Source organism: Odocoileus virginianus, chromosome 6 (assembly GCF_023699985.2).
Source record: "Odocoileus virginianus isolate 20LAN1187 ecotype Illinois chromosome 6, Ovbor_1.2, whole genome shotgun sequence".
NCBI lineage: Eukaryota > Metazoa > Chordata > Mammalia > Artiodactyla > Cervidae > Odocoileus > Odocoileus virginianus.
In genome coordinates, this window is record NC_069679.1 from 33,210,143 (window position 1) to 33,224,216 (window position 14,074).

Here is a 14,074-nt window from a genome sequence, read left to right on the forward strand (position 1 = left end):
GCAGTCATGGCGATGGCCGCACTGCCTGTTTTTAGAAGCAGTGACAGATACAATCAGCTGAAAGCAGCAGAGAAACAAATCACAGAAGGCAGAAGACAGAACAGCTTTGCTGCCGTGGGAGACAACCAGCCACCTGTCTCTGGTTTCTGTCGCCCTTTGGGATCTAGGGCAGGGAACGCCACCCCAGGCAGGGTGGAATGAGGGCAGGCAGCTGCCACCAGCACCAATGGACCGACAAGGGCCGTGGGGTCCCCTCAGTGCGTTACAGCTGTCCCTGAATCATCTCCACCTGCATCCACGGCACAGCCTAGGCTGCTGGCTTTCATGTCCCTCAGCACTTTCTGATTCAGATAAATGATGTTTCCTCAGTCCTGGCTCCCCGCATCTATCCAGATTGCTGCCTTTACATCTCTCCCGTAGAGAAAACCAGGAGTCACCACTATAGTCACCCTATGACTTAACACAAACTGTTAACTGTATTCTGTTTAAAGATGTCAGGGAAGCATCTGCCGTGCTTCACAAAAGAGATGCCCTTTAAGGAAAAAGTTAAAACTTTATGGCTACACATTAAAACGGCTGGTCCACTATCACAGGGAAAATCCCAGCTGTCCAGCTCATTACCCATAGACAGCTGTGAGTTTACTTTAGATACTCTCTGTGGTTCAAATGACATTTCAAGTTCCTCTATAACAATAAAGGTTCTGGGTTTCTGAAGGGTGCTAAAATGAAGGGCTGTAGTGATCATCTTTTTAGTAAAGTCAGAGCAGGTGATGGAAACAGAAAGCATCCATCGGTTCCTATGACTAACTGCATAGAGCAAGACTAGGGTGCACTGTGCTGACCACCCTCCTCTTCCCTCATAGCCTGGCCACTTCCCGCAGGCAAGAATGCATACCACCATCAACACATGTCTCCCAAAGTTTGGGCTCCTCCATGCCTGCTTTTTCATGAGGCTCTCTGTGACCCCTTCAGCTGGAAGTAACTTCGCCCTTCTCACAGCTCTAATGACATGGCAACCTTCTCCTGGAACCTTGCTCTCTACCTGTGCTGGAGTCATTTGTGGGTGTGACTGATCTCATCCACAGGACTGGAAGCCCCTAACTCTGAGTCACCTTCGTGTCCCTCTCCCGCTGCCCCTGAGCCCAGCACTCGGCTCCTAGCAGGTGTGGATTAGGTAGGCGCTGGCTGACTGGGGACAGGACTAGGCATGTCCCCACATGCCTTCTCTCTGCACTGTACTACCACCTGTAGGGTGCCACGGTCCAGAATCTGGACTCTGAAGCCAGGTTAACAGGAATTCTGGATCCCAGGACCAGTTCTCAATAGCATGGTGCCATGGTTTCCTCATCTCTAGAGTGTTAATAGCAGTAATAATGACCTCTCAGAGTTGTCCTGAGGAACAGAGGAGTTGATCCCTATAACATAACTTGTATAGTGTTGCTGCAAAGCAAGTGTCCCCAGACGTTAGCTCTTACTGCTATGAAAGCCAGGGCTTGGTCACCAAGGATGCTCATTCTGTGTTGCTACCTGGTTAACCACAGAATCAGAGTCCACAGTACTTCTAGATTTTAATTTGTATAAAAAATGGTGACTTCAGAAGAATTTTTCATTCAAGCCTCATCTGACTATCTTAGATGAATAGGCTTATGGTTTTAAATCCATCTCCCAGGTTGTTACAGCTAAATGTACAAGATTAACATCCACATAGCACAATCTTCAGAAAATGTTTTTTTTGAAGTATCTTTTAATACTGCCTTACTTAACTCTCTCACATTTTAGGAATGACTATGTATGTTACCATGAAACACAATCCCATGGTCCTTTATAGAAATCAAAAGAAAATAACTTGATCATAGGCACTAAGGGACAGGAGCCTGGAAACTGATAAGCTAGAGAAAGTCATCCAAGTAAAACTTGGCCTCACTCAGGACTTTATGAGACAAGTACCACACAGGTCATTGGTAGGGGCGGGGAGGCTCCTGAGGAAAGCCCGGTGCTCCCTCCATTACCTGAAGTTCAGCGTGAAGCCTCCACGGGGCTGGGGTTGGTGTGATGACCCGTGGGGGCTTGTGTTCACTCTGACAATCTGAGAGGGTCTTCCAGTTCGATTCACCACCAGGAAACAGTGACTGCCTCCCTGGAAGGAGCAGTAAGATCCCTAGCCTTGGTTCACTGTTCAAGCGCATGAACTAAGTAAAGCTCTCTCAATGTTCACTCCCTGGGCACTTTTCTTTCCTAACTTCTGGTTCAGATTCCAACTTCAAGACATGCAGTTTTCCTTAACAAAGAGTCTGCTGAGCCTCTCCATGATGTGACTGCTCTGCTTTGTCACATCAGGAACACTCAAAGGGACATGGCCCCAATACAGCACCAGCGAGGTCAGGCCAGCCAACGATTCAGCACCAGCGAGGTCAGGCTGGCCAAATTCACTGTTGGGCTCAGCCCTCATGAGTCCATTCTGGCTTGGACCCCACGGTCACAGCTCAGCCTCCATGCCACAGGCAAATTCAGAGTGACAGGTAGGTAAGTCACAAAGGCAGTGGAGAAAGGTTTCTATTCCAGCCACCCTGCCCTGGCTTTGGGGAAGGGAAGAAGCCTGTATATGGATCCAAATGTGTATTGAGGAGCTACGGGTGAGGAGCAGCAGAGGGGGGAATCTAAAGAAGGAAACTAGTGTTGGGGTTTCCCTTGCCTCTGGATAGAACTGTTAAGCTTCCTTGGGGAAATGTTTCTCTTTGCATGCTGCCTGGCTCCCCCTCTTCACAGTGGAGTTCTCTGGGTCCTGAGTCTCGGAGCGTGGTGGGCACAGATTAACGACTGGGGACTCTACTGCTCAGGACTCAGCATTGCCATTTGCTGCACATCTTGCTGAGGTCTCATGCCCCAGATAGCAACTGGTTTCTTGCCTTATTTCTAGTAACCATGAAGTGGGCACTGGCCCGGTCACCAAGCTTTAGCCCCAAATCTTGTAATGTCTGTTCTCTTAGTTTTTCATTTTGAACCTCTCCCTTGGTTCTCCTACTGGAATCCCACACTTTTAGAAACGGGACCTCCTCTTTTCTCCAGGGATTAAAGCCTGTTCCAAGCCTTCGGGGACTTCCTGGGCTGCTCACCAGCCACCAGCTCCTCCAAGGCTGTGTCTTAGCTGTACAGCATTGAAGCTCCCTGATGCTGGTTGCCTGACCCCTACAGAGAACCTATGGTCAGACCTCACTTCTGCCTCCACCCCAGCCACAGGCCAACACGGCACACTACCCACCCACCACCCACTGGCAGCCACCCTGAAGCTTGCTGGGCATGCATGTGCTCCTGCAGGCTACTTCTTGCTTCCTTCTGCTGGGTGCTGCCCATCTATGTCTATCCAGTATGTTTTCATGTGTGGTTGCCCTGCTCCAAGGGGGCAATAGATGGGGAAGCACATGTCTCCGAGAGGACCAGTCCTCCTGCCAATAGGACCCCACAATGTGATCAATTGATTCACTGTGTGATGACCAAAGTCTATACAGCTGCTTCAGTTACAGTTTGCTTCAGAAGTTAAGACAAATCTTGTTTGTTTTCTGAAAAGTACAGATTCAGTTTCCCAATTCAAAAATACATTTGCCTCTGCATCATCATTCTGGTCATTCTGTTTAAAATTTCAACCCCCATCCCTAGAATTCTCTATCCATTTCGCCTTATTTTTTCTTAGCATGTTTTATGAACATACTGGATGTTTTATTTACTTATCTTGCCTTCTGCTTATTCCTTATAGTAGAATATAAGCCCCACGAGAGCAGGGATTCTGATTTATTTATTATCTTTGTACCCAGAGCAATTTCTGGCCTAGAAAAGTCACTCAGTGAGTATCAGTGATGTAAAGAAAGGAGAGAGTGGTGAATGAATGGGCATGCCTGCTTCTCATTGGCCACCCAAAGCTGTGGGCATTCACCTGTCCGTCATGCCCGGGAAGCCCGGCCTTCCGCCCCCCATAGGGTGCAGTGCTCACCTTTAGCTTGTGCTCATGCTCCTTGTTGACACGGGCAAGCAGCTGGGCTTTCCTCCGGTTGAGGGCATCAATGAGGGCATCACATTGCGCCACCAGGCAGGCCTCGAACTCCACACTGTTCTCCTGTGTGAGAGAGCATGGTGTTCAGTGGAGAACTGACCTGGTGCCTTGGGCGGCCAGAGAGTGCAGAGCCCCAGTCCATCTGTGGGGGGAGGTCCCTGCTGAAGGGAAGGAAGAGGAGCCCTGCCCACTGTGCACACATGCATTTTATAAATAGCAAAATAAATTTTATTCTGCAGGGGTAGTGTTTCACTTTAGATGAGTTGTTTTGAGGGCTGGCATATGACCAGTTGTGCATGGTGGAAGGTGGCATTCAGAAAGGCTGGTTGCCTGAGGGAGTCAGGTATTGTTGAGGCATGAGAGTAGAAGAATCATTGAATTTAGAGGTAGAAAGAAGAAAGCAGATGGCAATGGTCTTCAATATTAAACAATAATCCAATGACAATAGAAGTTTAGATGAATAGTCATGGGCAAAACACTTGCTCTTTTCATTAAAAAAGCAAGTAATGAGTGCAGGTGGGCAGTGAAGAATCACTGGTATATGTAACAGGCATCAGCCTGCTGTGAAAGTCAGCTTGTGGCGGAACAGTAACTCTGCTCTAAATGGATCATAACTTTCCCATAATATTTAAATTGAATGCTGGATCTAAATTTTTTTTACGTGTGTGTGTAGTCGCTCAGTCATGTCTGACAGAGAGACCCTTTGGACTGAAGCCTGCCAGACTCCTCTGTCCATGGGATTTTTCAGGCAAGAATACTGGAGTGGGTTTCCATTTGCTTCCTCCAGGGGATCGTCTGGACCCAGGGATCGAACCCAGTCTCCTGTGTCTCCTGTATTGCAGGCAGCTTCTTTATCCATTGAGCCATGCTATAGACATTTTTAAAAGCAATTCTCTCATTAAATCATAAGCATTCATTAGAGGTAATCCTTTCAATAAGTTATATACGTAGCTTTGATTCTCAAACCATAATCTGGAAAACAATTGTAATTTACAGCCAATGAGAGCTAAATACTTGTTACATGTACAGTAATAGCATTGAAAAAATAGTACTCAACTGAGTAAGCTGTAAAATTTGGGGGGTTAGAAATGAAGGAACAGCTCAGCCTATCAAATTTAAATTAATTCTCAGTCATCCAGAACTGTGTCTCTTAATATAAGGATCAGCAGTTAGGTATTAGGTCACTGTTCCAAATGCAAGGTCTTCTTTGTATAAGGCATGCATTTACAACTGCTTGAGCAATGACGTCTACAAATATTAAATTTTGACTTTGACAGTAATTTGCTTTCGAGTTCTCACAGAAGAGCCCTGGAAGTCATCACCGCAGAGCTATGTACCAAGCAGGTTGTTATTGGTAGGGAGGGGGAAGCTTTTTCAGTAAAGGCTCTGATAGAGTAAAAGAAAGCTCTGTTCTGATGAAGAGGTGACGTGCAGGGGTGAGCCTGGGGCTGCACACTTTATGCCAGCAGGAGCAAAGAAGGGACCAATTGATAAACTTTGTTGTTTTGGAGAGCAGAAGGAAATATACAACTGTTAGGTTGTTAGGGACTCAAAAGTTTTAACAGGGGCCTGTATGTCAACAAAGGGCAAAAAAAAATCAGTGTGAGGTGCTCTAGAAGGCTGGCTTACATTTAAAAAGCCATTTCTGCCTTGACATGGGTTAGATATTAACTCAGAAAGTCAATCTACTGGAGGCCAGCGCTCAGATTATTTCTGTGAGGCAAACTTGAAAATATAAGAACATTAAACAGTGTAGAAGGTCATTATTTTAGCATTTCACGCAATTTAATGGTTTCTCCCTTTCAGCTCTAATAGGAAGTTCACAGGTTCTCAAATGCCAAGTGATTTGTTGGTTACTGTGTCCACATAAAGTAATCTGAAATTATAGTTACCATGGGATCATGGTTGAAAAACATTTAAGTATCTAGGTAGAGCAGAAGCATTATTATAGGATAGGAAGGAAGGAATGAAAGAGGTAAAAGAGAAAATGTGACCTGTTTGTTACTATTAGATAAGATATAATTTTTGCAAGGTGCTTTGGGAACATGTAGATTTAGAAAATTCAACAATAATGACTGAATTCACAAAGAAATAGATGTCTTTCTGAATGCACCGCAGCAGAGAATCAGGAGCTCAGTGTGGAAGATGGGAACCTCTTGGAAACTGGGGTTATGTCCTTGGCTTGTTGGGGAAATGTAACCATCTTGAAAAGGGGTATATTTGAAGTTGTTCTGTATGTGTGTTTGCATGTATTAGAATAGAAAGAGCAGGAAAAAAAATATGTAGGAAATTTCCTAGGAAACATAAAAATAAAAGATAAGACACGGAAACAGTCCCCCCAGCCCCCCCACCGCCCCAGGTACACAGTTACATCTTAGCACATGGGCTTTGCTTTCTGCCTTGGTTGCTGCCAATACCTGGATCTGCTGGACCATGTTGCGCAGCTGTACCAGGAACTCCTTGGCTTCCTTGGCCCTGTCTGACAGCCCGTTCAGCGCCTGGGAGAGCTGGCTCTGCAGAGACAAAGAAGGAAACCATAGAGCGCTCATCACAGGAGGCAGCCACACAGGGTGGTTTTCATCCAAGAGCCCTCAACATTTCAGATTCCTCTTGTCTCAGCTGGACCACTGAGCCAACACCTGTAACTTGAAGATTCTGGTAATAACAGCATCCCTACTCCTTCCAGAAGCCCCTGAGGAGCATTTCCTCTGAAGCAGTGAAAACTTCTGGCCGTTGTAGTCAAAGGCCCTTACCAGCTGATATCTGCCTAGAAGTCCCTCATCTTATTAATTACTTGATTAATTCAATAATAGTTTATTTAACTTTAAATTAAAAAAAATAGTGATTCAGGTGATCTGATACTTAACAACACTATTTAGCCCAAAGTGCTACTGGGATGACAGCAGAAAGAATGAAGAGTTAAAAGGATGAGGGAAGAAAGGGTGAGAGCACCTGTGATGCCCAGGGTCACTTATACGTAATGGTGAATACAAAGGGCAAGATGAGGCTCCTTCTCATCAACCTTTTCCCAAGAACATCTTCCTTCTCTCAAGCACAGCCCACCCCAGCTCCTCTCCACACTAGCCTCCTAAAGCAAGGTGTACTTTCTTCCTTTCCACACCGCACAGGGGACCCACAACTGCTTGATGAGATCTAAGTGGAAGCTGGCTGGAGGCTGGATGGCTGAGAAAGCTTCTGCTTTTCTGCTAACATGGGACCAGTGTGGCTGGTGCAGCCTCTTCCCTTTTGCTTCCAACTTTACGGAAGATGGTCTGGGACTCTCAAGAAGCAAAGATCAACATGGGAAGGGAGGATGGTGAAAGGAGACAGTGCCAGGTTCCATCGGCATCTTTTAGCATCTGAACCAACACTTGAAGTCACCTACCACCAGGCCTCTTGTTATGTGGGGGAAAAGTTACCTCCTACAGTTCAATCCTTATACAGGAGCTCACCATTACTTGCAGTCAATACCACTGTCAGTTCAGTTCAATTCAGTTGCTCAGTCGTGTCCGACTTTTTGTAACCCCATGAACTGCAGCACACCAGACCTCCCTGTCTATCACCAACTCCCGGAGTTCACCCAAACCCATGTCCATTGAGTCGGTGATGCCATCCAACCATCTCATCCTCTGTCGTCCCCTTCTCCTCCTGCCCTCAGTCTTTCCCAGCATCAGGGTCTTTTCAAATGAGTCAGCTCTTCGCATCAGGTGGCCAAAGTATTGGAGTTTCAGCTTCAACATCAGTCCTTCCAATGAACACCCAGGACTGATCTCCTTTATGATGGACTGGTTGGAGCTCCTTGCAGTCCAAGGGACTCTCAAGAGTCTTCTCCAACACTGCAGTTCAAAAGCATCAATTCTTCGGTGCTCAGCTTTCTTTATAGTCCCAACTCTCACATCCATACATGACCACTGGAAAAACCATAGCCTTGACTAGACAGACCTTTGTTGACAAAGTGATGTCTCTGCTTTTTAATATGCTATCTAGGTTGGTCATAACTTTCCTTCCAAGGAGTAAGCGTCTTTTCATCTCATGGCTGCAATCACCATCTGCAGTGACCTTGGAGCCCAGAAAAATAAAGTCAGCCACTGTTTCCGCTGTTTCCCCATCTATCTGCCATGAAGTGATGGGACTGGATGCCATGATCTTAGTTTTCTGAATGTTGAGCTTTAAGCCAACTTTTTCACTTCCTCTTTCACTTTCATCAAGAGGCTCTTTAGTTCTTCTTCACTTTCTGCCATAAGGGTGGTGTCATCTGCATATCTGAGGTTATTGATATTTCTCCCTGGCAATCTTGATTCCAGCTTGTGCTTCCTCCAGCCCAGCATTTCTCATGATGTACTCTGCATGTAATTTAAATAAGCAGGGTGACAATATACAGCCTTGACATACTCCTTTTCCTATTTGGAACCAGTCTGTTGCTCCATGTCCAGTTCTAACTGTTGCTTCCTGAGCTGCATACAGGTTTCTCAAGAGGCAGGTCAGGTGGTCTGGTATTCCCATCTCTTTCAGAATTCTCCACAGTTTATTGTGATCCACACAGTCAAAGGCTTTGGCATAGTCAATAAAACAGAAATAGATGTTTTTCTGGAACTCTGTTGCTTTTTCAATGATCCATCGGATGTTGTCAATTGATCTCCGGTTCCTCTCCCTTTTCTAAAACCAACTTGAACATCTGGAAGTTCACGGTTCACATATTGCTGAAGCCTGGCTTGGAGAATTTTGAGCATTTCTTTACTAGCGTGTGAGATGAGTGCAATTGTGCGGTAGTTTGAGCATTCTTTGGCATTTCCTTTCTTTGGGATTGGAATGAAAACTGACCTTTTCCAGTCCTGTGGCTACTGCTGAGTTTTCCAAATTTGCTGGCATATTGAGTGCAGCACTTTCACAGCATCATCTTTCAGGATTTGAAATAGCTCAACTGGAATTCCATCACTTCTACTAGCTTTGTTCGTAGTGATGCTTCCTTAGGCCAACTTGACTTCACATTCCAGGATGTCTGGTTCTAGGTGAGTGATCACACCATCATGATTATCTGGGTTGTGAAGATCTTTTATGTACAGTTCTTCTGTGTATTCTTGCCACCTCTTCTTACTTGATACAAAATTCCTCCCCTAGCAGCTGGGGCAACATCCCTCCTGGAAATTAAAAACTCCTTTCCCAACATCACCTTCTTTGAAAACTAATGCCTTTTCTCCTTCTTGCTAATACAATGCATTATCCACTCATCTTTTTAGTAAAAGAGTAGAATCTTAAAATTGTATTTCTTGGTCGCATGGAGGTTTTTTGCTTATATATGCATGACTAAATAGGAAGTCAGGCACTGAATCTCTTTAAAAATGTGCATGCTGCATGCCACTGTGGGGTGGGAGAGCACAGGCTTCAGAAGGGTTCAGATACTGTCCTTTCCTAAGCATCACCTTGAGAAAGTGACCACTGTCAGAGTTACTCCAATGGAAAAAGTGGGAAAAATAATGTTTAGCGGTTGGACTATTTTGAGGGCTGAGTACATTCATCAATGTGATGGCTCCTGCTAACAAAGAATCATGGTAAGGGAAACCACTCTAAACTTATAAATGGTGCCAGTGAGTGGCTGTTCATATCTCACACATAGCTCTACCTCATCCATAAATACAAAAACTATAGTTCTTAGTGCTGTGGGCATTGCCTGAGGTACTGTATATAAGCCAAGAACCCCGCTGGCACATGGTGCATGCGTAATAAATGTTGGCTGTTATCATCTGTTCCTTCCTGCCCATAACCCTCCATGAACTGATTAGGGTGGGATTTGCAGGGCAGATTCCTGGAACAGGATCTGTTGGAGGATACCCTTCATTGCTTGTATTTTGATTGAGGTACTCAGACTCCAGGAATCTAAACCAAGACAGCCTAGGAAGAAAAGGAACATAGCTTACAGTTGCTGAAAGGGCTACTCAGTTATTGAATACTAGGTCCAGCTGCACTATGTGCTGTGCTGTGTTTAGTCGTGTCTGACTCTTTGCAACCCCATGGACTGTAGCCCGCCAGACTCCTCTGTCCATGGGGATTCTCCAGGCAAGAATACTGGAGTGGGTTGCCATGCCCTCCTGCAGGGGATCTTCCCAACCCAGGGGTTGAACCCAGGTCTCCTGCACCGCAAGTCAATTCTTTTATCATCTGAGCCACCAGGGAAGCCCATGAATACTGGAGTGGGGAGCCTATCCCTTCTCCAGGGGATTTTCCTGACCCAGGAATCGTACTGGGATCTCCTGCACTGCAGATGGATTCTTTACCAGTAGAGCTACCAGGGCAGCCCCAGCTACACTATAACTTGGGGTAAAAATTTTCTTCTCAAGAACTTTTTTAGAAGCCCAAGGGATAAAGAGAGTCTCATTTGGAACAGATGGCAATAGAATGACAATCATATTCTAAAGGAGACATTGTGTTATTGTGACTTTCGAATTCATATTCCCTCTTTTCCTGAATGAGTCAGAGTTTGCTGGGCTACCACAGTTTTCTTCCCCCTTTATTGTAACCTATGCCTTAGTTATCACATTTGGAGGTTTGAGTAGAGAAGTCAAATTCATTCAACTACACAAAACTAGAGCCACCTGGTTTCTTATAGTCCAGCCTTGTAATTAAAGGCATCTGTATAATATAAGTCAGACCTGATGCCCAATAAGAAATGTTGATCAAGTGCTGGTATATACGTAGAAAAAAATTATACTATAGTACAAAATTATACTATAGTAGACAAAGAGTGCTGGCCTCACCTACTCCCTGGATTAAACTGCAAAACTCAATTTATTTGCAGATTTCCTCCCTTTGTGTCTACATTCATGCCTTCTTCCTGGCTAACGATTGTCCTGGTATTTGATAAACAACTGCATTATAAGATAAATATCTAGAAACCTTTCTCTTAAGCTTTGCCACCTTGTAGAAATGGAGCAGCAGACAATGAAAAATCCTGGAAACTATTTATCATTAGAAAATACTCTTCTTCTAAGGATTTATATGTGTATTGCTTTTATAGGACAGTCTTTTGATCATATTTATAAGCCACATCTGATGTAAAGAACATTATTATTTATTTATTTTGTTTCCCAGGAGCATTTAAATTCCTGCTCTATGCTAACAGAGATGTCCTATACTCAGGACCACAGAGCAGCCCTGTAAATTTATACCAGAACACAGAAGATGCAAATATTTAGTGTGTGTTTTTGGCTGTATATGTAGCCATCAGAAGCTGTCTGTAATGCCTAAGCAATAACATTCTGATGTCTTGGATATTTGTTTTCTGATTTACTGAAAAGGTATCATAATCAGAAAGTGAATGGGAGTGGGAAAATGATGAAGCCAAAGAAGCACTGACAGATTTCCAGTCCAGAGCTCTGAGCATGCTCGGAATAACCAAGATCGCCCAGAAAGATGGCAAGTTGTTCCGAGCTTGGAGGAGAGAAACAAAGAACTCCACCCCTTCCCTCCTTCTCTCCTGCGTTCCCCCTCCAACTTCTCCTCTGACTGGCTCCCCTAGCCTCCCAAAGGAGTATATGTTAAGAGAGATCAGAGCTCAACCTGGGAGCCCCTGTGGAGCATGTCTCAGAACCACAATCATTTAGGCTCAGAAAACCACATCTTCTTTCCTTTTCCCTCTGTGAACATTATTCATCTGTCATTTCCCCCCTCAGTTTATTAATACTATGAATACTGGATGGAGACAAATAAGAACAAATGAAAGGAAACTTCCTAGCTGTCTAGGATCTGAAACTATAGGCACGAGATGGGTCTCAAACAGTCAACCAAGAATCATACAAAATAGGTGAGGTGGCAAACATGCAAAGGCAGCTTGGTGGCCCAGAACAACCTTACTCCTTCCCTGGGCAGCTCTTACATACTGCACCCTGCTGCAGACTGTGACCCATGCCTCCTGCTTCCTGGGTACCAAGGTCAACACAAAACACAGAAATGAGGATCAATGCAATGCTATTTTGAAGGATATGTGTATCATGCCTATGACCTGTATGCAGGTCAGGAAGCAATAGTTAGAACTGGACATGGACCAACAGACTGGTTCCATATAGGAAAAGGAGTATGTCAAGGCTGTATATTGTCACCCTGCTTATTTAAATTACATGCAGAGTACATCATGAGAAATGCTGGGCTGGAGGAAGCACAAGCTAGAATCAAGATTGCTGGGAGAAATATCAGTAACCTCAGATATGCAGATGACACCACCCTTATGGCAGAAAGTGAAGAAGAACTAAAAAGCCTCTGGATGAAAGTGAAAGAGGAGAGTGAAAAAGTTGGGTTAAAGCTCAACATTCAGAAAACTAAGATTGTGGCATCCAGTCCCATCACATCATGGCAGATAGATGGGGAAACAGTGGAAACAGTGGCTGACTTTATTTTTCTGGGCTCCAAAGTCACTGCAGATGGTGATTGCAGCCATGAGATGAAAAGACGCTTACTCCTTGGAAGGAAAGTTATGACCAACCTAGATAGCATATTAAAAAGCAGAGATATCACTTTGTCAACAAAGGTTCATCTAGTCAAGGCTATGGTTTTTCCAGTGGTCATGTATGGATGTGAGAGTTGGGACTATAAAGAAAGCTGAGCGCCGAAGAATTGATGCTTTTGAACTGTGGTGTTGGAGAAGACTCTTGAGAGTCCCTTGGACTGCAAGGAGATCCAACCAGTCCATCCTAAAGGAGATCAGTCCTAGGTATTCCTTAGAAGGACTGATGTTGAGGCTGAAACTCCAATACTTTGGCCCCCTGATGTGAAGAGCTGACTCATTTGAAAAGACCCTGATGCTGGGAAAGATTGAGGGCAGGAGGAGAAGGGGACGACAGAGGATGAGATGGTTGGATGGCATCGCCGATTCAATGAACATGGGTTTGGGTGAACTCCGGGAATTGGTGATGGACAGGGAGGCCTGGCGTGCTGCGATTCATGGGGTCACAAAGAGTCGGACATAACTGAGTGACTGAACTGACTGATTCTGAAGGAAAGCACTTCCTCCCAGAAAATAACAATTTTTCTTGAAGAATACTGATTTTTGAGTCTTACTATATTATTTATATTATATAATTAAAAAGTAAAAACAAGAAACTGAAATGTTGTCAACATATTGGTCATTTCTTAAATACCAGGGACCTTGATGAGTGCTTTTAACAGATGTCCTATTCAAACCAGTCACTCCCCTGCCAGTCTGCGGAGGCTCAGAGGTCTGGATACTCCTGAGTTAAGGTTTTGGCACTCACATGTGGAAAAGCCAGAACCCCATGGCTGGAGACTGGCTGGGACCCTCTTGACTTGATTTGAGAACAATCCCAAAAGGTCATCCCAGCTGCAGAACTCCCTGAAGGAATTGGCTGAGGCCCCTGCAGGTCAACTCCTCCCTCTGCTCAGTTCTGTTCATCTCACTTCCTTGTAGATGGACCTATGGAGACCACTGAGCAACTAACCATCCCTATTCAACTCTCCGAATCTGTGTCCAGGGCATCCCATCTAATAAACAATTTTCTAGCCTTCAGTTTCTTCATCTGCAATATGTGGTTAATAGCAGTATCTGTATCATAGGACTGGGGAGACTGGGGAGACTTATGTACTATATAAAGTTCTATATAACACCTGGCATATTGTAAGCATTTAATAAGTAGTATGTTTTTACAATGAGAATTATGTTAAAATACACACATATAAGTCATTAAAATGCTTTGTCATGTCACATGTCCCAGTTTGGGGTTTGGTCAATTACAATTATCCAAACAGTGGGGTATACTGTAGTATTCACAGTTGTTTGTTCCTTTGCCATAGGACTTGGAGGACCTCCTGTAGATGGAGCGTGTGTCCTGCATGTGTCCCTGACCTACTGTCACCCTTGGCCATGTGATTTACTTTAACCTGAAGAGGCCTTGTGATTTTCTGCCAGCTTTCTTCCTCTTCCTCTTTGTCACACAGATCCAGGGGTGCACTGGTAAACTGGCCCTCATAAAACAAAAACAACAAATGAATTTTGATTTGTAGTGTCTGCCAATTCCCATGGTT

The 14,074-nt window shown here is 44.6% G+C and overlaps 1 protein-coding gene across 8 annotated transcripts in view; it reads right to left on the reverse strand.

Annotated features, from left to right (window-relative positions):
• TRIM9 (tripartite motif containing 9) overlaps positions 1–14,074 on the reverse strand; it is a 115,721-nt gene that overhangs the window by 46,475 nt on the left and 55,172 nt on the right. For all 8 annotated transcript variants that reach the window (XM_070469119.1, XM_070469122.1, XM_070469118.1 and 5 more), the window contains exons 2-3: positions 6,463–6,558; positions 3,986–4,108 (exon numbers count right to left, since the gene is read on the reverse strand). In XM_070469119.1, the coding sequence (XP_070325220.1) occupies positions 3,986–4,108; positions 6,463–6,558 (219 nt within the window). The remainder of the gene's footprint in view (positions 1–3,985; positions 4,109–6,462; positions 6,559–14,074) is intronic.